The sequence below is a fragment of the Halichoeres trimaculatus genome, unplaced genomic scaffold (assembly GCF_033239565.1).
Source record: "Halichoeres trimaculatus isolate MK-OKI-2021-1 unplaced genomic scaffold, fHalTri1.1 fHalTri1_scaffold_19, whole genome shotgun sequence".
Lineage (NCBI taxonomy): Eukaryota > Metazoa > Chordata > Actinopteri > Labriformes > Labridae > Halichoeres > Halichoeres trimaculatus.
Window position 1 is genome coordinate 13,462,251 of NW_027437197.1, and position 24,017 is coordinate 13,486,267.

The 24,017-nt window shown below is 42.9% G+C and overlaps 1 protein-coding gene across 1 annotated transcript in view; it reads right to left on the minus strand.

Annotated features, from left to right (window-relative positions):
* Positions 1–316: 316 nt before the first annotated feature.
* The window catches only part of satb2 (SATB homeobox 2), a 45,096-nt gene continuing 21,395 nt past the window's right edge, over positions 317–24,017 (minus strand). The window contains exons 5-15 of the mRNA XM_074695002.1: positions 19,297–19,423; positions 17,843–17,966; positions 16,839–16,941; positions 16,669–16,719; positions 16,001–16,590; positions 15,113–15,325; positions 14,714–14,800; positions 13,835–13,987; positions 12,229–12,423; positions 1,505–1,714; positions 317–1,364 (exon numbers count right to left, since the gene is read on the minus strand). Of these exons, the coding sequence (XP_074551103.1) occupies positions 870–1,364; positions 1,505–1,714; positions 12,229–12,423; positions 13,835–13,987; positions 14,714–14,800; positions 15,113–15,325; positions 16,001–16,590; positions 16,669–16,719; positions 16,839–16,941; positions 17,843–17,966; positions 19,297–19,423 (2,348 nt within the window). The 3' untranslated portion in view covers positions 317–869. The remainder of the gene's footprint in view (positions 1,365–1,504; positions 1,715–12,228; positions 12,424–13,834; positions 13,988–14,713; positions 14,801–15,112; positions 15,326–16,000; positions 16,591–16,668; positions 16,720–16,838; positions 16,942–17,842; positions 17,967–19,296; positions 19,424–24,017) is intronic.

Genomic DNA, 24,017 nt, shown 5'->3' on the forward strand with positions numbered 1-24,017 from the left:
CCTCATGTTTCAGCTGTTCCCAGACCCACTGTCCCTCCACGCCACATCCTCATGATGCGTCCCTGCAGTCCTCCTGCTGCACTGTCTACAACAGGAAACACTGGAGAACTTGAAATCACATCCATAATGTCTTAGTGAACAGTAAGTGCTAAAAAGGACTGGTAGTGATTCTGGAGCGTGTTGGTGAGGTGAGGGCGAGGACTTCAGTTGGTTTTCTGATCTTTTCCTTGATGTAATGAAGCTCAAGGATGGACAGTTAGCGCTGTGGTCCATCCATGTTCTCAGGCAGGCATCGGCATTAGCAACATCAGTCAGTGTGTCCTGAGGATTATTAGGATTGAAGAGGTCTGAAAAGGCCCCTGATCCAGTCTGTAAATGTCACTCTGTGGGGCCTGAAAGGAGGATGTGTGTGTGTGACTGTGCTCAGATTTCAGAGGGGGCCTCCTATGAGTTACTTTTCTGATGAATAGAACGAAGATTTCTGATGAGAGTTCTGAACGATGTGTCATCGTCGGGTGGAGGAACGAGCAGCAAAAGTTTTAGAGTTTACAAGTAAATCATTTTTGGGAAACTTGTTTTCACAGTTGCACAACCACTTCTGTGTCAAAGCACTGAAACCTGCTGAGGTAATTTCACTCTACTTGTCAGGTTTTCACAGATGTCTGTCTGAGATTGTCACGATAAAGAGTCTGTGCAGTATTTCAGCCTAATGGTTTTTGGTTGGTCTGTGCAGACACAGACATTAACTTTCGCACCGTTCCTATGCAGTCATCCTCTGTTCATTCCTGACCAGTCCTTCCTGATTTTTCTATTGTCTCCTGTTCTGTAAGTTGGTTTCTCTCCATCCTTTCCTCTCTGAGAGTCAGTCTCTACCTTTGGTAGTCAGCCTGCTCTCTTGGACTTGATGAGGAGCTCCCAGGGGCCATAGGTCCACTAGGTCGGCCATGCCCCTTGTCCTTGCCTTCCTCCTGAGTGGCGTTGCTCCCCGAGGATGACTGGTTGGAGTTGGAGCTGGAGGACGCTGGGGGCTGGTTCATCCCCCCTGCACTCCCTCCATTCCCCTCTGTGGTCTGATAGATCTCCTCAGCTCCATCTTCACTGGACTCAGGGTCCTCTGATCCTGAAAGCAGCTCCTCTTCTCTATACTCACTGACATCCACACCCCCACTGGCAGCAGCACCCTCACACAGCTCCTTAAGGCGGCCGTGGTGCTTGACGTGGTAGCGCTGGTTCTGGAAGAACTTGATGATGGTGTGTTTGGGCAGGTCGAGCTGTGCTGACAGGGTGTGGATGGCCTCCTGGTCTGGGTACAGGCCCACATCCTGGATGAAGCTCTGCAGGATCCCCAGAGCCTCCAAGGAAATCTAGAAGAAGATGCAGAGGAAGGGACATCTGAGTCAATGAACTTATAACTCTGACTCTCTGTTTTCAACTTTGCAACCAAAAGGTTTTTTCTACCTCTGGCACATTCCCAGTGATGATGTTGAACACAGGATCATCTTACCTTGGTTCGCGATCGTGGCTTCTTGTTGGTCCCACCACTTCCCCCTGCACCAGGTAGACATCCTCCTCCTGCAGCTCCTGCTCCCACATTCTGCGACCCCTCTTCATTCGCCGGGGCAGAGAGCTGCTCCTCACGCATTGGGGACAAGCGGTGCTCCTTCATTGGGGTCGGGGGTGGCCTGTGGAGTGCCTGGCGAGAAAGACAGAAGAGCTGATTAATGGGGCACAGTGACCCCTGATCAAGACTGCAGCCTTGAAACATTTCAGTGACAGAATGCAAAACTAGAACAGCGAGACCTCTGAGAAAAGCTGAGGCCTGTTAGCTACAGCTGTCTCCTCCAGCACACAGTAGCCCACGCGAGGGCTGCAGGGTGAGCTGAGGGTGAGAACAAGTCTCACATAGTGTCAGGGTCTATTAACCTGCTCAAAGGCTGGCAGGCAAACTGTTTTCTATCCACTACACCTTTGACCTAATGTGTGTGTGTAAGATTAGCTCTAGTGAAACGCCAACCACCTGTCTGCCAGGAAGTCTCTTATTTAACAACTTTTGACTTTCGTCACTTTTTAACCAGCCTATTTAGAAACCTGCGAGGGGACAGAGTGTGGAGTTAAACAGAGGATAATAAGTGATATAATTGTTTGACTTAAAGAATGTTGGGTGCAACTGCTGTGTGCTTGAGTTAGAACATGACAGTGTGGGTGTAAAGATGCATGAATTTATTCATGTGGTAAGAGTTAAACTTGTGAAGATTGTGCAAGATAAATTACATTTTTTGAGAAAACGCATAAAAATGCTGCTTGTAAAATCACAAGTTGCTCTAAAACAACTTAAACCACAGTCGTAAAAAGACCATGTTGTATTAAGGTTTAGAACAGGAGGAAAAGTGCGAGGTTGGCTGTCACTTAAAATGACAGGAAATATCATGCTGAAATAAGACTTAAAAACTCAAAAGATGTAACAAATTATGAAAAATTGGTGACTGTGAATCTTGAAGTTTAAAAGCATTCAGGGGTTTTTAAACAAGTTGAAAAAATGACCCCCATGATACTAAAAGAGACCACAAACCACTAAAATGACATATTGATCAATTCATCTCATTTTTCTTAGTGTGGGGGACTTCTGCACGTTAAATTGATGATCTGCTGTATGAATTGGAGTTTTATCTGCAGCTATGAGAAAGTATTCTTTGGCTAAAGGGAGCATGTGGTGTTTTAAGGAAAGAGGCTCAAGAACCAAGCCTTAGGGAACTCCTCAGTTAGTTATGTTTGGTTAGGCATGGAGTAACAATAAAAACAAAAGTTTCTTTCTTAAACTGACTGATCACCGCTTTTATGTTGCTGTATGGGCCTGAGTGATCTACGTTAGAAAACGTGGTGCAAATACAGAATCAGTGTTCGTACACAAAATCTCCACAAAATGAAAAGTAATGAATGTGCATTACTTCTCAGTTTGAAGCCAATTTCTCTTGAAAAGGATCATTCTGGTTTGTCAGCAACTGTACTCTTAAGATCAAAATATTAACATTTAATTAAAAGGCAGAACACTTTTAACTCTTGTTATCTGAAAGAAATGGGCTCAAGAAACATGCCATGGGGAACTCCTCATGTTGTTTCTGTTTTGTTGGGTGTAAGAAGTCTCTGAATTGAAACAAAAAGAGCTGGACTGTAAAATGCTTGTTGTGCAAGTAGAAAATGTCTTGTTTGAAAACAGTAGTTAAAACCACAAAGACTACATCCATGTTTAATACAGTCTCTGGTTTAATGTATGTGGTTCCTACATCATCACACGTCAAAAAAACTTTAAAGCTTTCCAGTTGAACTCACTCAAACACAGGCTGGTTATTGATTTGTCTTGAGTATTGACTTAAATTAGGCATTCATCTATCAAAGCCGCCTGAGAAACCAGACTTGGGACAAATAAAATTTAACTTTACTGCTGGTTGGAAAGCTGACACAAGTGTACTTTTACACTGGAAAAAACATGGAGTCCAGATAGTGTCTCTGGATTTTTATTAACTCAGGCCCGTCAATTATTCAGTTCAGGGATTAAAGCTCAGACTGCTTCAGGTTTCCAATAAGATTTAAAATGAGAGGAATAGAACAGGACAAATGAGAAGGCCGGACAGAAAAAAATAGAGATTATAAATACAGACAATGAGGGTGGGTGTAAAAATGTGTTTGTTTTTGTGATGGGTGGAGCTGCCCTCCCTGACACAGACGGCTCCTCTGGCTGTCAGGATCAGCAGGAGGGCTCGGTGACAGCAGCAAGGAGGCCGGACTGAGAGCTGGGAGGGAAAGTGGGGCTTTGGGTTGTTTGTCAGGAGGTAGTGGCTGTTGTGAGAGCGTTGCGGTCGTGTCCCGCCCGCTCGCTTTAAGAGCAGGGAGGGGTTCTCCCCACTGGAATGCCCAGCTATAAATCTGTGGCGCATTAAAATTAAAGGACCCACATAAAGATAATAGTCATTCGCTTTTCTCTCTCTCTCTTCAATAATAACAGGGTATTACTTAAATAATATTGAGGGCAGGCCAGACCATGAAATTGCTCCGGTTTCACTCGTAGGGGTTTTATTTTCGGTAGGGGGGATGACCAATTTACAGGAATTCAGAAGGTTTTTTGACATTTTTCTCTCTTTCCTCCCACATAATCCTCCATTTCTTTCACACAGAGGGATTTTTTTTAGAAGAGACTGTGAGAGTGCTGGAAAAGCCAGGCCACAACAAAAAGATATTTACCCTATTTGCCCTAATGAGGACCACACATTAGCTCCACAAACATCCAGATACAAACTCACACAGACACTTAATAACTAAATTGAGGGTAAATCATGGAGGAGGATTACGAAACCCAAGTCTCCACCCGCCCTGCTTCTCAGACCTTCATCATTTTTAAGCTTATTTGGGCCGACAGCAAGGACTCTTGGATCAATCGCTGCACACACACATGCATGCTCACATAGCGGGGCCTGGTCTCCTTCATGCACTAATGATGATGTTAGAGAGCAGAGCCAAATACACACACTCACACACACACACACACAGACCACCACTCGGCTCCTCAGAGTTCATCCCTCACTCCTCTTTCGTACCTTTAATTCTCCCTCAAGCCTTTTCTCTCCCTCTCCTACTTGACCACTTTTTCTCTCCTCACCTCTAATGCATCAGGACACTAATGAAGTGGGCCTCTGCCAAGCCAACATGACTCCACATCCAAATCTACCCTGAACCAATGGACGCCAGGAGCCCCAGCCCGCAATACCACCTCCCTCATCCCTTCCTACCTCCCGCCACTCCTCCCCTTGCTTCTTGTACACCTTCAGTCCTTAATGAGACCCCTTCCAGCTCCTACATCTGTACCCTTTGACCTCCACTGACTGTCTACCCCATCCTGCATGAGCAGATTCCCATTAAGACTATTTCCCATAATGCGCCTGGTGGAAATTTAGGAGAAAAACCAACACTGGATTACAAATAGAAGAAGCCTTGACCCCTTTTTGGTGTATGTGCAAGCGTTTACATCATAACTGGGGGTTGCAAATATAAGCCAGCATGCAGCGAGTAACACATTCCCTTCCCCCTTCTCCATATTTTCTACCACAGGTAGTGAAATTAACTCAGAAACAAATTCAATATTTCTGACTCCTCCCTCTTCTTTATTTACTGGAAGCATTTTCTGACTCTCAGCCTGGCAGGGTGTTGATGTGTCTTAGTGCAGCAGCAGCAGTGAGACCTTTCAGTGTGTGGGAACACAAAACCAGGTGATAATCATTAAACTCATCTGCTCCTCTCACTAAATATGATTATAAACTGCTAAACACAGAGCATTAGTCATATGTCAGGCAGAGCAGACTTGCACCCTGGGGACCATTAACTGGAAACGCAGACACACCCCAGAACATCACTGGACGACACGTCCTCACAGTTCATGTTAAAAAGGTTTCTGACCTTCAACTGAGTCCCATCAATTTAAGATCCTCACTACACTAAGACTGATTCATGGACAGTTCTCTGACCTGTGGCCTCGGGGAAGGTTTCTGGTTCATGGAGAAAAACAGCTTGGTGAAAGTGAGGACGGTGGTTTGGGTTAAACAGCGTCTTGTTTCAGGGCAGAGAAAGATCATGGTCAAAGTTAAAATGAGACTTTACTCAGTGAAGGTTTGGGAGAGAGTCATCAGTGAAAGAAACAAAGAATCAAACAGTTTTATGTAAAATATGGTACATCTTACAGGAGGTAAAAGGGACACAAAAATAAAGCTACTGAAAAAGGTCGCGGATGAATCCATGGAGAATTTTCTGAATAAAGTTTCTTTTATTAGAACAAATCAAAGGAGCTTTTCTTCACTTTTTCTGCATAAATTCTCAAGACTTAAATCACCAGAACATGTCAAACTGAATAAACTTTCAGATAAACTTTTCTCGTTGCCTGTCAGAGCCTTTATTAACCATCAGAGGAAAATGTCTGAAACTATCAATGCTGTTTTTGTATTTTAAGCTTTGTGCTGTCTGTGGAGAAAGTGGGCATTTCCCTCTTGCAGGGACTTTCTCTGCAGCATGAACAACATTTCACTCTGTTCTTATCTTTGAGTTGGTGAAATGTCACCAAACCTTAGATCTCCTCATGGTGTTTGCCAGCCTTGCAAGAAAAACTGCAATGGTATTCAAAATTTTGAAAACTGGATATTTAATAGAGCCAAGTTTTAATAATTTTCCCTGCTTTCAGATGCCTTGATTTAGCCTGCAAGCAAATGTGTACAAAGGCTTGAAAATAAAGTTAGGTAACGTGACAAAGATGATGTAATGCCAAGTTTAAAGAAGCTAAGTAGAGTGTCCGACTTTTTCCTCCTCTCTGACCTTCACACTTTGGGAGAAACTTTAGGTCATTTCAGAGCAACACAATGCCGCTCTGCTCTTCCAAAACCACAAACACTGGAGCCCTTCAGCCGGACCCGCTCCTCTCAGGCTATGATTCAATATTCCTGAAAACCTTCTCCTCTTTCCTCTTCCCTCACTCCTCTCCTCCTCCGCCTTCCTTTGCTCTCTGTGCAGCGCTCAAATGAAAAAGTTTTCTTTTAAACGTAAATCAAGGCAAATTACGGCGCAGAACTATGAAAGAATTATACAACATGAAATATTCATCCTCTCTTTAATGAGCTCTGGTTCTCCTGGGCCCTTAGCTGTGTGTGTAAGAGAGTGTGTGTGTGTGGTGAGGGAGGCAGTGTGTGACCACCAGAGACACCATTAACACAGAGATAAATATGTAATGAAGGAAAAATCACTTTTCTGTTAGTTTTGTGCATGACTTCACCTTTTCCTGTTAATCAGAGAGTGTTTTCTTATTTTCTCCTTCTCTCTCCATCTGTCTGTCTGTCTGTCCTGCTGCTTGTGTGTGTGTATGTCAGTGCTGTATTGGAATAAGTGTGTGTGCTTGTAATTCATGATTCAAGTTGAGGGAGTAGATGAGTCACTTCAGATTTTCTTTTTTTATTTGTAAAATAATGTTTCTTTGATGAAAAGCTGAACACGTCGTGTTATTCAGATGGGAAGAGCAGCTAAGTGTGTGTGCATGTGTTTGAGTGTGTGTGTGTGCGTGCATGTGTGTGTTTGTGTGGTCGTATATTTGTTTATGTGCATGCTCTTGAGACATTGCATATTTCTTTGGTTCAGTCTGTGTGTGGTATTCATTCCATTTATCTGCAATTAAACAATTAAGTTAATTGTGGTTTGCCAAAAACTCCACCCTCCTACAATAAGAGGCCACCGGGATGCACTGAGGAGGGAGAGGGGGAGAGAAGGGATGAGGGGGAGTCATTTCTATCTTAAAGTGAAGTTAGGAGCAGGAAAAGAAGTTTAGTGGCCTTTAATTTTTTTCCTAATTTACTAAAAAAGTGCATAACAACTTATTGAAAGGGAGTCTAATTTTGACAAATCTCAGAAAAAGTTGATAAATAAAAAAAAGGGACTTTCTTTCTGGGCGTTATGATTGTATTGAACCCTTCTCGAGATTTATTTAACTTTGTTTTTAACCAGAATAGCAATTAAAAATCTATTTTTTCTGCTAAAACATAAAGCTGCATCTACAGACAGACAGGGAACCAAAGTGCAACTCAAAAATTTGCAATAAAGTAAAAACTGCCGATGAGTAAGCTGTACAAGAGGGTCAAAAGAATCTGCTTTAGTCTTACAGCCCCAAAAGTCCTCGATGTTTATATCCAAAAACTTAGTTTAGAGATGTTTTCCCATAACTCTTAAAGAATCATGAGACCTCTTAAAGGGCCGGTCCACTGATTCTGCTCAGTGGTGTAATGGTTCTGGTGGGAACTTTCCAGGCGCTGAGAAAGTGATACCTGATGATGTCATATAACATCTTTTTTCTTTGCCTGGGCCTGGACAGGAAGTCAGAGTTACAAAATCAGGGAGGGGAGTTCAAAATACTTGGTTAGAATTTTTTTTTTTTCAACAGGCAGAAGAGACGGGAGAGTTGCATCATGGGAAGGGAAAGGTCTAAGTGTGACTCCTATGCAAAGTCCTGCCTCTTGAATTGAACCTGTCTTGTTTAAAAAATGTGATACATAAAATACTACAGGCACTTTTCTCTGTTTACTGTAGTCTACTGTACGACAATTTCCAAACACAAAAGGAAGCAACTTGTCGTGTCAGTGCAGTCAGGGATTAACCGTAAAAGCAGAAACGTCCGCTGCTGATGCTCCACTTCTGACCACTCTTATTTATTCTGCATTTCATACATATTTACTGAAACAGAGAGATTTCCATGGAGTGATGTGTCGCTGCAGAGAGAGCAGGACGGGCACAGTGGTTGTTACTTCTTGTTCTAGTCCACCACTCCTGGGGTCTCCACCATGGTGAGCGCTCTCTCTCACACAAACACACATACACATAAACATCCCTCTTCTTGCAGCAGAAATCAATTTAGCAAAAAAAATAAAGAAATAATTTATAAGGGCAGACTCTGCCAAATTAGCTGTGGGATGCACTTAACTGCTAAAGCCGTATGAATAAGAGCTGCGGAGCGAGCAGCAGGACCGTGTCACTCATGGAGAAATGTGATGCTGCTGAGTTTACTGACATGCACACACACTCACACAGCACCTGCAGACTTAATACACACAGCTGGAGATGTCCCAGAGCTCAGAAACATGCAGACGTGGCTCACGCTACTGTACATACAGTCCGGTTCAAACACACGCAGACTGCGAGGATTTTCAAACCACGTCCTGCAGAAGCACCTGATTACTGCAGTTTTTCTAGTGACAGGGGGTGAATATCAGACTCTTCATTAGACTGTTTTCACATTATTTAAAGATAAGTTATCTTTAATCCTCAGATATCTGCGTCTGTGCGTACAATACCTGGCTTTTTGGAGCATCAGTGTCTGTCAGAATAATTTATTTGTGGAGGCTCATGCATGACTGTTTGGATAAAAAAGACCTTGAGATGACAAGTCTGTTATTCGCTGTGCACCACAATCAGTCTGAGCCTCTTGTGTCTGATAAACTTCGTAGTTAGGTCAGAAAACACCACAAATTAAAACTCAATCAGTGTGAAACTTGATGCCAAACGTCTTAATAAACCAGCTCTGATAACTCTCAACTCTAACAGACGCCCCCTAGCTCCACCTTCCTGCCCAAATATGGTCACTTCTGGTGGCGTAAAGAATAAGTGACGTCACAAAGGCAGTGTGTGTATTATTTATTCAGTCTATGGGATTTACAGTTTTTACCACATTCATTTTTCATGTGTGTTCTGTGGCTCCTTGTTGCAGTTTTGGACCCTCTCATTGTCCACGACACAAAGGAGCGCTCACATTACCCTCTATCAGTGTGAGATGTGTCTGTGTGTCTGTGTGTGTGTGTGTGTGTGTGTGTGTGTGTGTGTGTGTGTGTGTGTGTGTGTGTGTGTGTGTGTGTGTGTGTGTGTGTGTGTGTGTGTGTGTGTGGCAGATGGGACACATGTGTGGTCTGTGGTGGCAGGCTGGCTGGAGCCTGAGGTTGGTGGTGGCTTCATCTGGGATGGAGGAGGAAGAAGAGGAGGAGGAGGAGGGTCTGAAGACAGCAACACACACACCTCGTTTCCCATTAATAAATCACCAGTGTTTCTCCACAGCTCTTCTCCTGGTGTCTCTCAGGGCGGGTGTGTGTGTGTATGAAGGGGGCGTTATGAGGGTGAACTTTATTTTTAGTCCTTGCTGGGAGTGTTGGAGGAGCAGAGGAATGTGTTAATGGTGCCACCACAGCTTCCGCCCAGTCTTCCCATCAGCCTTTAATACACAGCTCTGAATGGGAGGAGTGGGTAAAGGGGGCGGAGCCACAGAACAGTCATGTTGAAATGGGAAGTTTCAGGCCTGGTTTTGATTTATGGCAGATGGTATGGACTATATGTGGTGAATAATAGTTTAGAATTTAAAGCTGCTGGTGAGACAGACTCTCTCAGCGGGACGACAGACATGAGCTCACGCCAAACCTGCATGAAATTTCTTTCCCTCCATGAGGATTTCAAAGTATCGCTACAAGGAGAAAGGTTTGTTAGAATCTTGTCATCTGAGAGACATAACTGCTAAATCTGGAGGTCTAGTCTTAGATGGTTAAGGTGTGTTAGAAATCTTTAGGAAATGAGGTCACATGACTGTTTAGCTGACCTTTCCTACCTGCATAAAAAGTGTCTCCAACCAACAATCAAGTTACTTTTTGAGTTGGATTCCTCCCATGGATACTCCTTGAATGAAATCTCTACCTGTCCGCTGCAGCTGTGTTTAGAGACGATAAACAACTGACTGCTGCAGGAACATCATAGGAAAAGGTTGTTTTGTAAAGTTTTGTGCCCTCTGCTACTTTAAATCAATAACAGATAAGATAATCCATACAAGGACAGATAGACAGGGTCAGCGTGTTTTTTTTTATGTGTTGGAGTGGGAAGGTTACAGTCATGACAGAGGTGTGTGTGTGTGTGTTCTGCATCGATCCCCCTCAGCCCTCCTGCAGCCTCTCTAACCCTCCTCATCTTTTTAAACTAATGGGGCATTTCCTCCAGTGCCACACCACCCAGCTACACTGTTTACTCTTCACTCCTCTGGGGCACGCACGGACACACAAACACACACAAACACACGCACACACACATGTGCACACACATCAAACAGAGCGGAGCAGCTCACAGCAAACAGCTTTTAATGACAGGATTAATAATGACGGTGCAGACTCAAACGAGACAGTTCCTCTGAGTAATATAGCTCCAGGTCTGGAGATGACACCTCTGCAGATTTTGTTTTCTGCAGATTTTAAACTGATACAGATGCATTTAGTAAGAAAAGTTAAACTTCAGAGGCCATGTGTCTTACATTTCATGCTGGTTGACTTTAACAGTGAATGTTCACACTAACTTTTGAGCTGTTGGGAAATCTTAAAGTCACATTTTTTACTCAAACCAACTAAATAAGTCTTTTATGGAAAACTTTTTGTTTTTAAGGAGTGATGTATAATTATTTTCTAAGATAATGATCATGTTGTCTTTCAAACCCAGGCAAAAAATGTCCTACTTTATTGAAAAAACAGTAATAAATCAGCAAATTTAGTTTTGTTCTGCAACTGTGACTCTTAAAAGTTTTACTCAACCACTACTATTTCTACTTTTCAAAATGTTGTGCACATCTTGCTTTTTCTGTTGCTGTGTTTAGCTTTAATTTTCAGATTTATGATGCAAATAATAAGTAACAAATGAATGACGCTGCAACATCCAAGTAAAGGATGTGAAAGTGTGCAGTATATAAAAGCAGGATGATACTCATACTTCCTAAAGTGAGTTTTTCTTTTCCATTGAGAGTAATTTTGCTCAGTTTTTTGATGCAAAACACTTCTGCACATTTAATCAGGCCATGTTTCAAAGGCACAAGTATTTTCTGCTCTTGGGTGTGAGAACTTTTTCTTGGAAATAGCTGAGATTTTAGAAGCATAATCATCTGCTTTCTGGGTGGGAAGATCTTCATTTTTAAAGAAATGAACAGAGTAAAAATGAGGGGAAACAGCTACCCTGGACCGGTCACCGAAGGCACCAAAAGGAACAAACCAGTTCCTCTAAATCTGACCACTTAAATCTGTTTAATCTGCACAAAACAAGAAATCAAACAGAGATATTGGGGCATATGTTTTCAGCCATTTCTTGACTTGAACCAGATGCAAAAACTTAAAAGTCTCTGAGAAACTCTGGCTGAGAGATGTCCGGCCCGTTACTGCTCTGTAAATATTTGAGTTATTTCACCTTCGCTTTTGTTCAGCTCTTTTCTAAAAATGTGGAACTATTCCTTTAAGACATGTTGCAGGTTAGAGCGTGCACCAGCACAGGAAATGATTCAGGAGACATTTGACAAAAACAAGATCATAACAGAACGTAAATAAAACACATTTCCACGCAGCAGACACACCTATGTATGTCAGAGTAGAGTAAACTCTGGTATGCTGACCAAAATCAGATCATGTTGGTGGAAATACAGATTCAGGAGGTTTCTGTGCGCTGCTGAATCAAGAAAAGGTGTTTACAGTCTTTTTCAGCAGATGTAAATATTGTGAGGTGAGGTGGCGTGTTCAGGAAATCTGTTTCTAATGCGTGCTCCGGAGATGCATTTTAACGCCAGGTGTGAATATAATCTCCCAGCTGGACATGCAGATATGAGTTTGCATGTTAGCTGCAGCTGTAAACACTTAAAGGTCTGGGTCTTACCTGTGTGTCCTGTGGCAGGTGGAGGACAGTGTGCAACCTCTCTGTGTGATGGTGTCGGGACTCCTCCTCGTACGCCAGGTCTCTGTCTGCCTGCGGCAGTGTCAGGAACCTACGAATGGTGCACAGGTTCTCCCACAGAGTACGGTTCTCAGGGCTTGGGTTCTCCTTCCAACGGAGGAGCTCGCACAGCCAGCCCTGGAGAGTGGACGGAGACAAAGGGTGATTGGTTTCACAGTTAAGTAAAGGATTGGAAAAGAAAAAGAAAACAGAAACAGTTTAAAACCCAGTGACTGTGGAATAAAATGACTGCACTGTTTTCTCAGAATGCGTTAAAAATGAAAAGTTGAGCGGGCAGGAAGTGAGCAGAATGAGAAAGGTGGATGTAGGACAGGAAGACGAGAGGAAGAGTGATGGAGAAGATTGAATTATATCTGCTAGACTGGTTCGGTTTGTGACACCAGCTGTTGTGTTCAACCAGCCGCCACCTTGGGCAGCAGCGCCGCTAATAGCCTGATCATCTCCCTCTCTCCGCTTGCTCGCTGTCCTTGTGGCCAGCTGCAGCAGATGGGTGCAGTGAGCCGTGACCCTCAGCCACCCCCAGACCCAGCGAGCTGGGGGACCTCGCTAACCACACGCACACACACACGCTCACACATTGAAAATACTGTATAGATCTCTGAAGATCATCTTTCTTATGTTCACACGTCATTCACTTATCTTTGCTAGTTCAACCTTTGTCTATAAAGAAGTTTAGCTCCTCCTGGGATTTTGTTCTTTCATTTTTTCTCAGATTAAGTTCTTTGTTTCTGTCTCAGAGGTTCATAAAAAAAAACATGCATGCCCTCTTTTTTAAGCTTATGTGGTGCAGGAAATGCAATTTATTCACACCATCTTCTTAAAATCAATCAGCAGCAAAAGAAGATGACTGTTTGAGACATTCCTCACAGAGCAATGAATCGTACTCTCTACAGGATCGTTAAACTAAAATCTTATCGATTCAATCAATCACTGTTGAATGTTTTGGTATGTGACTTGTCAACAACAAGCATTTTGATTGGTCAGATGTGTACTCAATGCAAGCAAAACTTAAGAAAAATTAACTTTCGCCCGAAAAAATAAAAGCCGCAATTTTGCTCAGCGCAAGAACATTGTTGATGTGAAAGCTTGCATTAAAAAACAGGTTAGAAAAAAAATCTACGAAATACGAAACCTGCAAAATATTCACGCAAAAATACTAGACGCGTATTTTTCGCATCTGTTTATTAACTAAAAGGCCAATCACACAGTCCAAACAAAAAAGAAGCTTGGTTTGCGGCACATTAAGCAGTTTGAGTCCTTAGATTTTGAGGCTCTTGCATTTGGAGATTTCTGTCCAAGCAACTTTCTGCAAAAGCTACGAGTGTCCATGCATCTTAACTGTCAAAAGAAAAACTAAGAGTGGCCTAAGCAATCATTAATCCTGCAGCATTCCAACTTAAACCAATGACCTGAATGTTTCCAAATCTTTATGAGGTTTTCAGTTCAGTTCTGTGGTGCATACATCAAACAAAGTAGACAATCTGAAGTATGAAATCCTCCTTTTCCTGTCCTGCTGCGTCTTCCTCACCTGGCTCTTGTTGGCTGCCACCTTGGCAAAGAGTGCCTGCGACACTTTAGCTCTCTTCATCTCCTGCTGGATCTCGTCGTAGATTCCTGACGTGATGTTGACCAGTGGATCCATCTTCAGGGGGGAGTCAGAGGTCGGCCCACTCGGCTTTGGCTGAGAGCGGAGACCAACGTATGATGTCACACAGCGAGTACAGAATAAAGTCGAGCTTGAATACCCCATCAGATAAGTTTGTATGACAGGAAATGACATAAAAGCACAAAATCTTTTACTAAGTGCTTTGGATATGTTCTAGAAAAAAAGAGATTTATCCTGAAAGCATCTTCTGGTGTTTACATGTGAGGGAAGGGGTTATCAGCTGATGATCTGACTGAGCCGTGCAGTGTTCACATCTGCAGCGCACGTCTCCACATGACTTTTGTTTACAGATCAAAGTCATTAAGTCCTCCTCTTTTGTCTTTCTTTGTTGTTTCTGTTTGAGCGAACATGTATTGGCTCTCACAGAGCTTGTATACACACCGTTTGAAGTCATCCACGAGACGAGTAGGGACCAGCTAGCTTACATTCCCTCAGAATAAACGATGCTGAGATAATTTTACAGACAAAATAAGAATAGCTCTCAGATTCTCCATGAATGGCTGTCTGCCCTGACATCACAGAGAAATCCTTATCACTGATGTCTCTAAATTGTTCTTTGCAGATGGAAACAAATGCTCTATAATGTCCTTTATGTTTACAGCATGCTGCTCTGAGGCTTTGAGGCTGTTTCTCATTATAAACAGGATTTCTTTAAGATTAAAAACAAAGCTTTAAAACAGAAAACATGACGTGCCGCAGCTGAACTCTGTGAGGGCAGGTTGGAGATTTCAGATAACTCACCGAGTTGGAGATCTTAGTCTTGTTCTTCCAAATGGAGGCCCAGGTATCTGGGGTTATCTGGTCATCAAAGCTCCTCTCCCACACTTTCTATGCACACACACAAACACCCAACACACACACAGCAAGTTATAATCAAAATCATGCTTCACAAAAAAATCAGACCTCAGCATTTCCTCCTGGAAAGACTCTGAAAATTAGTTAAAATGAGTTAATGCATCATGTGCAGCCTTCACTTCCCAAAATATCCTAACAGTGGTGATGGTTAAACGTGTGAGAGGTGCAAAAGTATCAGCAAAGTTTTTACAGAAGCTTCATTCATTCCTGGATGCTTTAACTTCAGAAAAACAGGTTCAGTCTTCTTCCTCTGCAGACTGTTTCCATCACCCGCTGTGGACTAACCTGTGAGAGGCGAGAAGCTCCAGAGTTGGATGAGTTGGATGCAGGAAGGCCGACGGTGGGGTTCATGGTGCGCTCCCTCTCCTCCTGATAGATCCGGTCTCTCTCACTCTCGGGCAGGTTCAGGAAGTTCTGCATGGCTTTCAGGTTCACCAGCAGAGACTGAGAGGCCGTGCGAGGGTCTTCTTCTTTCCGCAGGATCTCTGACAACAAACCCTGAAGATGAAGAAACGAATTGAATATAATTAATATTTCAGAACACAATAACTCTGCGAGATGAACCAAAACACTTTTCCTGTCAAACAAGCAAATTCCTCCTGATTCATGTTTTAAAAATAGACCTGAAAGATGAAGTTAAAAGAATTTTAGCAGTAATAGAGTTAATTAACATAATTCTATTTCTGAATATCAAGTTAGAAAATATTTATTCAAGAAATTTTTTTTAATAAATACACGTCCAAGTGCCATATACAGTATGAGTGTGTGTGCTTGGAGCTCACACACATCTATCCACTGATACACACACATGCATGCACTAAATGACACCTGGCCTGAATAGTGGCAGCTCTATGATCCACCTCCCATTACATCGATCTAATGGGGCGTGTGGGGACCAGTTTAGCACAGCCTGAATGCATCAGGTGTTTGTGCTGCTGTGAGGGCGGAGGAGATTCAATGACCCAGTGAGAAACCTGCTACGCTTCCTCTAATCCCCCTGAAAACACCCCGGGGTGGTTGACCGCAGAATTAGCTAAACGCTGTGTGAAAAATTACTCTCTATCAGTGATCCTGTTAGTTTATGAGGATGCAGCTCTGAAGTTAAAGAGGATGTGATGGGTGAATGATCAGTTTTTCTCTGACTGTAGTTCTACTCTTCCCCCTGTTTCCTACCTGTGTGCGGTTGAAAGCCACGCGGGCAAACACGGCCTGGGAGACACTTGCTCTCTTTAGCTCGTCTCTGACCTGCTGGTAGATCTCACACGAGACCTCAGCAGCCGATGGGTTGCTCCCTGGATGGTCTCCTCCAGGTTTGGACGACCCCCGTGGGATGGGCGGGTGGTTGAGGAACTGCTGGTTGATGGCCTGCGGATGCTGATGGGCCAACAGGCGGCCTACGGCAAGCTGCTGGTTGATGAGGTGGGCCATGGCGAGCTGCTGACGGACCATCTGTGGGGTGAGCTGAGGGGAGAGGATCCCACCTGGACCCAGCAGGGGCTGCAGGGCACCTGGCAGGGGCGGTGGGGGTGGAGGAGGCACCTGGCCTGTGCGGAGGGGAGGGCTGTGGTGGAGCGGGCCGTGAGGTGAGGGCTGCTGCTGGGGCGGAGGGGGCTGCTGAGGCTGGGGTGGCGTCTGGGGGTCTCCTGAGCCTGCCTTTAGGAGCGGACTGCCAGCTCCAAGGTGACCGAGCTGCGCTAGGCTGGCCAGGTGAGGAGGAGGTCTCTGACCCAGGACACAGAAGTCTGCCATGCTGTCTCTTTCGACTGGAAAGAAGACGGAGAGTCAGTCAGTGGTACAAAAACTTCACATAAAGAGACCCAGAATCACCGATCAACTCTTACTTTTGATGTCTGAAGGTTCCCGTCCGGACCACATCTTCTCCAGGTAATCCACTGCTCGACAGAAAAACAGAGAGTCAGTCAGAGAGGACGGTCCTGACCGTGTTCATGAAAACTTATAACAACCACAAACTCTGTTTTTCTATTGGGCTATCCTTCCCCGATCAGCTCACCTTTGATTTTCTTATATTTTTTGTACCAACGACCAAACTCCTGACATTTGGCAGTGGAGACGTTGGCGTAGTACGAACTGTTCACTATGGAGGAAATCATACTCTGAGGGAGAGGGGGAGGAAGACAGGGAAGAGATAATTAATAACCTACATGATATGAAATGCTTACACTCACGCAACAACCACATGGCATGCTCACGTAAACACACATATACACTCACACACTCTCACACACTCACAATAGGAACAGACAAACATTAATCATGATTGGAAGCCACCCATGGAAACTCGAGCCAGTGCAGCGCAGAGAGGGAATCTCCAGCCACACACACATATGCTTGCAATTGATGCTGCGATCAACACCCCCCCTCCAGAGCACCATTTAAACACACACACACACAAACACACTCACACACATAAATCTCACACAGCAGTTATTATGAGACAGGAGAGAGGGAGAAACATGCAGCTGGGGAGTTGAACATGATTGAGGAGACAGTTCTTAATTTTGTGGGGTGGAGTTTGATTAAAATGTTACAATAATCAATAAAAGGCATGTCGGATTAATCTTAAGGCTGAATGTTTCTTATAAGAGCCTCAGCATCCACAACATGTGACAGGCTAGTTAGTGACAGAGGGATCCTGCAGCGTGTATCGTCTATAATAATGAACTATATCCTCAAGCTTTATGTCAAGAGCATTTATCTGATTTTGTTGGCTGTATGGGAGATGGCCAATCAGAGGGAAGGGGGTTTGTTGACTGGGGAGCCTTAAAGAGACAACAGCTAAGGCTGAAATAATGGTTTTATAAAACATCAGTGCGTTTTTTTTAAATTATTATTATTGAACTGTAAATCATGGAACAATAGTACAGAGGCACCAGTAGGACAGTGTAATGACAAAAAAAAAAAAAAAAAAAAAAGAACAATACCCCTCTTTAAGTTCACTGACCAAGCTGCTGTATTTGAGGTAAGGTTTGTCGTGCAGCAGCAGTTTGAATTTACCTGTGACAAAGGACACTCTTTGGCCAGGGTGCTTTGATTCATTTCCTTGAGCAGCTCTTTGAGAGCGTTCCTGACCGTCGCGTGGTTCCACTGCTCGCAGGGGAGATCCTCCAACTTTGAGAAACTACGAGACAAAACCAACACGAGTGAGCAACTTACTTCTTAAAGTAAATAACCAAAGACACAAAAAGGACCCAAAACGCATTTTTCTGATCACAGTGATAAGCAAAATGAGAAGAAGTCAGTCACATTGATTTATTCTATGAATGAAAAATACACGTATAGCTTAGCTTAAAAACTGGATTCAGAAGGAACACCTTACAAAGTTTTCCTTGGATAAAAAGTCCCCTTTGCTTTAGATGTTATACCCCTAATGTGGTATTTATAAATAATCACAACAACTATGTCTTAGTAAAGCAAACATAGGGAAGACCATAGTTTACAAGCTATTCTTGCAACTAAAAATAAAAACTAGTAATGGAACAAAAATATTTTAAAATAACCAAATGCAAATATTTATAGAGGATGGATTTAGGTTAAAGACTTTTGGAAGGTAAAGTTCAAACTTTCTTTTTTTTCTCCTATCTTTCTCTCTATCTTTTTTTGTTCCTAACGCTCTCAAAAAATACTCAATTTTCCGTTTTATCACTCACTGGTGTGTTTTCCAGTCCTCCTGCAGAGCTAAGCTAATAGCTGCTAGCTCTACCTTCATATCATAATATATTATATTAACCCAAAAAACATGATGACAGTGACAGATATTCTTTAATTCTTACTCCCTCATGATCCCTTCCTTCCCTTAACTCTAAAATGAGCCCCAAATTTTATGGATCTTTAAAAACATCCTTAATTAATCTTTTTCCCTCAAACCACTGTTTCCTGTATCGACCTTTCCTACCCGTCTGCCTGTTTTTATGTCATTTAACCTCAAATAAATCACTGAAACTCGCAGCAAGCCAAAGCTCTGCCTTTTCCATGGATACACACACAAACACGTAAACAAACCTGGCTGCTACGTGCCAAGACAATAACAATAATAACCCTCTCATCTGGAGTTTATCTGTTTTTATCCGTCCATCAGGATCCTGCTTCACTTATTCCGGGGAACTAGGAGTTCCTGGCAGACGGACGCTCCCTGACGGAGACAGATAATAGATAAATCCCCACCGGGCTGCCTCACTCCAGCTTCAGCATGTCACTGCTGCAGCTCTTATATTTGATAGATATGAATTCTCTGAGTAATTATCTCTGGTGACATCAGCTGCCCTGTGGACCGAGCGTCTGAGTCAGTGCAGCCGCAGAGAGCCGTAAAATACGGACACGCACATTTTCTAATGATGTTTGTCATTTTTTAAAGGAGGAGCATTGTTGAGTAAACTTTTCTGCTTCCTCACTCTGACATGCTAAACAGAAAATTCCTGAAATCTAATGGAGGAAGAACCATGACCTCTGACCTTTGCAGCTGGATGCGTAAAGTGACCATGTGGTAGACTTCCATCAGCATGTCAGCGACTGTCGCTTCAGGAGCATCAGTCAGGAAGTGGATGGGCAGAGGGTTCCACCTTCCCACCTTGATGATACCTGAAAAGAGACCGAGAGAAAAAAAAGATTTTAAAAAAATTGAAACCTCTCAAACCAGGCCGGACTTTGTGATACACCAGCTGTTTTTCAGCGCCCATCATGGAGGTCTGAGCGTCCATCATCACACTGTGTCCGTGTGTTTTCCTCATACTTAACTCACCAATAAATCACTGAAATAAATAATTTCTGCTCCTTTTTACAGACTGTTTTATAAAGTATAAACCATGTCAGGCGGTTGTTTGAAGATTTTAAATATAAACAAACCTTAAACCTTTAACAAAGACGCTCTGATTCATATTTTTTGGAGCCAACTGAGTCATCACATGGAAATATCTGCTGCTTTGGTTCAAACAATCTAGTTTAATTTCTTTATGTTAATGTAAGGCACAGTAAACACACACACACACACACACACACACACACACACACACACACACACACACACACACACACACACACACACTGAAGTCCATTTCACCTCTGCACACTCAGAGAGGTTTTTCATGGGGACTGGCTGGAGCTGTGAAAACTAAACAAAGCTAATCGCATTACTATCCTCTAAATGAGATCCAGACGGGTCCTGAGGAGTCTCCCTCCCTCCCTCCTTCTCTCCTTCTCTTTGTCCCCTCCCCATAATATCTCCTTGTTCTTCATCCTCCTCTCATCTCTCCTTTTCTCCTTCTGTTCCCCTCGATGTTTATCTGGGTTATATCTTTGATTCCAGTCAGATCTGAGAAATGTTCCCGATTATTTGCTCATACTTTGGGGTGAGGTCTGGGTGTTCAGGAACAGACTGGACCCCCCGGAGGAACCTCAGACCACCGTGACACCGTTTTAAAGCTCAAACCAAATCAAATAGTTTTATTATAACAGAAGCAGTGGTTGAGTACAGTTCATCCAGGCCGCAATAGGAATAACATTTCTCAAATAAAGGCTTTGTTTCATGTCTGTTTACACCCAGAAACATCAGATTAAAGCAAGGGGAGGAAGAAAGAACACGAGTGTTGAGATATCCTTTAATATGTGGGCATTGTTTCACATCTGAAATATAATCCTTACTATTTTTCAGACACTGAAGAAAAAAAACTCATAAAATAAAAAATACAAATGGAGTTTTTTGCAAAAACAGTTTGTTAGTTGTTTTCTAATCAACAAATTCTGATTTATGCTGCAGTTAGCTAATTAAATTGAAGTAATTAATTTAGTATGCATCTCAGGGATCTCATCTCAACAAGCTATTTAAGAAAAAATAAGAAAAAACTCTCTGAGCAGCTTTTTAATGCTGATTAGCTCAAGTAATCTTTATATTGTTTGGTAGTAGGAAAAAGAAAATAACATTTTTAAACGACATGAATTTGGAAGCATTCATTGACATTTTTAGACAATTTTTGACTCTTAAAGACCAAACAAGCAGACGATAAGTCAACAAGATAATCTCCAGACATATATAGGCCTGATTATCTCACATGGATAAATGATTTAATGATGAGATTTACATAAAATATTTCATGCATGATGATGGGAACTCTACATGCAAAGTGCTTTTTTATGTATGAGAGTCAAAGTTATTATTATAAGATATTTCATCTGTTTACAAAGACAGAAAACACCTCATTCCATTAAAGCTCTCTTTTACTTCTCTCTGTGTCTCTCTCTGTCTTTTAAACACACACACACGCACAATGGCACACACTCACAAACACACTTTTTCCAGCAGAAAATCTCCTGTATGCTGCATCTGTGAAAAATAAGCCATAACAACCCTGCTAATGCCAAGTTGGGTGGAAGCAAACGCGTGAATAAGCAGACAAACACAAACTCACAAAGGACACATGACAGCACACAGAGAGGCCGACATGTAGCAGCTCGCATGCAAGCACACACCCACACATACACATACACACTCACATTCACAGGCTCACAGTGTGATGGTAAATGCATTAATAATTAATCCATCATTTTTTGGTCTGCTATTGGATGCACTGCTTCTTGTCCACATTTAAAAGTAGAAATCATTGTTCCCATTTCCACATTAAAATTCCACCTCCCACAGACGCGCCTTCATGTGGCTGGCTGGTGGCTTGGCTCATGTCTGAGTGTGCTCATCCGCACAAAAACACAAACACACACACACACACACACACTGAAGTCTCAGCTCATCAACACTCACACAGGCCCGCATGCATGGATGCCTGCTCACACTCACACACACACACACACACACACACACACACACACACACACACACACACACACACACACACACACACACACACACACACACACACAGTAATCCTATTGTCCTGAGCTAGAAGAAGTCCTGATGGCCGCAGCAGCCTGCACACGTACGCAGGGCTTCTTCCAAACTGCTTCCAGGTTTCACCCCTGGAACACACTCAGGGAAACCCCACATATCTGACTCACCCTGTCACCCATGGCTGCACCCTGAGGAGCTCCTGTCATGCTGTCATTTTAAGGAGGGCTCCCCTCTCCACTGTAACACCTCTGAAAGGCTTGCTCGTGAGAAAATGTTGCACAAGGCTGAGCGGCGGGAGGAACGCTGGGTTTCAGGATGATTGGAAGTTACAGTTTAATGTATGTTTTAAGGGCGTTGGGAAGTTTTTGTCTTTGATACTAATGAGTGACTCTCTTTTCGAGGCAGTTGAGGACGTAAAAAACAGCACTTAAAGATATTGCACTTGAATTTTTCCCACATAATGTCATATTTCTTTATTTGCTTAATTTGTATTTTGAGAGCAAATATGTAAATCCTGTCATACAGCAGTGGTTTGTGGCCTCCTTCAAAATAAAAGCATGTACTCAGGGCCATTTTGGAGATGTCAGAGGCTTATTGGAGATGAAAGAGATGACTACTGTGTCTGTGAATAATGCTGCTTTCAGTTTTCTGGATGTTTCTGGATGAAAAATTTTCATTATCTGAACTCTAATGACAAAGTTATCCTCACAGAATAAACCACAAAGGTCTTAAAGGTGTGATGAGTCAGGGATCAGCAGTAACACAAAGACAGACAACAGCAGATCATGCACAAAGAGCTGACCGTGGGAGTAAAAACAGATGTAAAAGCTCGTCTTTAATAAATAAAACGCAGCTTTACAGTCTTGAAACAAAGAGTCAGACCTGCAGACAGGATGAAGTCAGAGTCCAGTAAACAGCAATGACCCTTTGTGGCCTCTTAGACGTGGCACTGCAACAATACTCTCCCTCCCTCCCCCTTCTCTCCCCCTCTCTCACTGACCACTGTTAACCGTTCACCGACTAAAGCCGTAAAGTACAGGTCTGCTCCCATCCATTCTATAAAAGCCTTCAGACCCTTATAATTGAAATAAACAATATCTCCAGTTAATTACTGGGCTGAGCTAATTAAAGAAAGGCCGTGGTCCTCGGTGGGGACTTTAAATACACCGCTGGGATGCAAGAATGCAGGACACAATTCAAACAGGGAGAAAATAGCCGGGACTCTGTGTAATTTTGGTCGTGGACCGCAGGGGAAAAAATGTATAATTTAAGCCAGAAATTATTCATTTAACATAAACGCTTGTTTTAAAAAACAAAAAGTATTCATTTGAGAGGAGCTAGGGGGAAGGGTGTGTGTGTGTGTTTTGTCTGTGATACTGCATGACTACACGGGATTCTACGCCCTATGTGTGTGAACTTCTACATGTGCAGAAACATCCAAGCAGCACGGGTTAAATAAAGTTTACAAGCGTGTCATTCCTGGGACGTTTTGTTTGTGTGATGTCCCGTTTGGTCTCGCCCTTTGAAGCCCCTGCTGCGGCGTTTCTTACAGAAGGGGGACGCCATTGATGTGGACAGGGGACCAATGTGGCTCGCCTTTTTTCCACACACACTGATGAGACAGACAGAGAGAGACCTCCCCTGATGTTTGGCAGAAACACAGAGGCTAAAAGGGCTACTAATGGCATTCATGTGCAAACCGTAACAAACACTCCCCGGACTATTTTAGAGTTTTATTCTGGGTTGTCACTGCGGGAGAATGTGCATCTCTGTGTTGTTTATTACCCTAACAGGCTGTTAATGGAAGATCTGGATCTTCAGACAAAAGATCTGAAATAAGCTGAAAGAAAACTGGAAAAGTAAAAAATCCTCTTCCTTTAAAGCTCCTACTTTCTGTGTCTGGGATCTCTTAATGCTCCTGTAAGTGTGTCACCTCCAGAGGATGAGATCTATTTTTGATTTCCAGATTTTATCCTGCACATTTGTGAGCCAAAAATATCAAACTTATTACTTAGTTTGCTTCTACTGCTTGTTTTGACTCTGACACCTTTCTTACAGCCATTCAAAATAGTATGAGATTACTGCAGAGGGGCAATCAGTCCTGTTGCTGATGGTTTCATTTGAATTCATGGACCATAAAGAAGCATTAATGTTGTATTTAGTCAGTCTGGTCAGCAGCTAAGAACTCCTGGCAGGAGCTTTAAGCTTGAAAAAATATAAAGGGGGAGAAGTGTAGGTAAAGACGTCATTGGAGTATATCCTAAGAGTCTTGATACTCTTTAATTAAAGCTGTTTAACATATTTAATAAATGTAACATCATCTTATTTCAATCCACT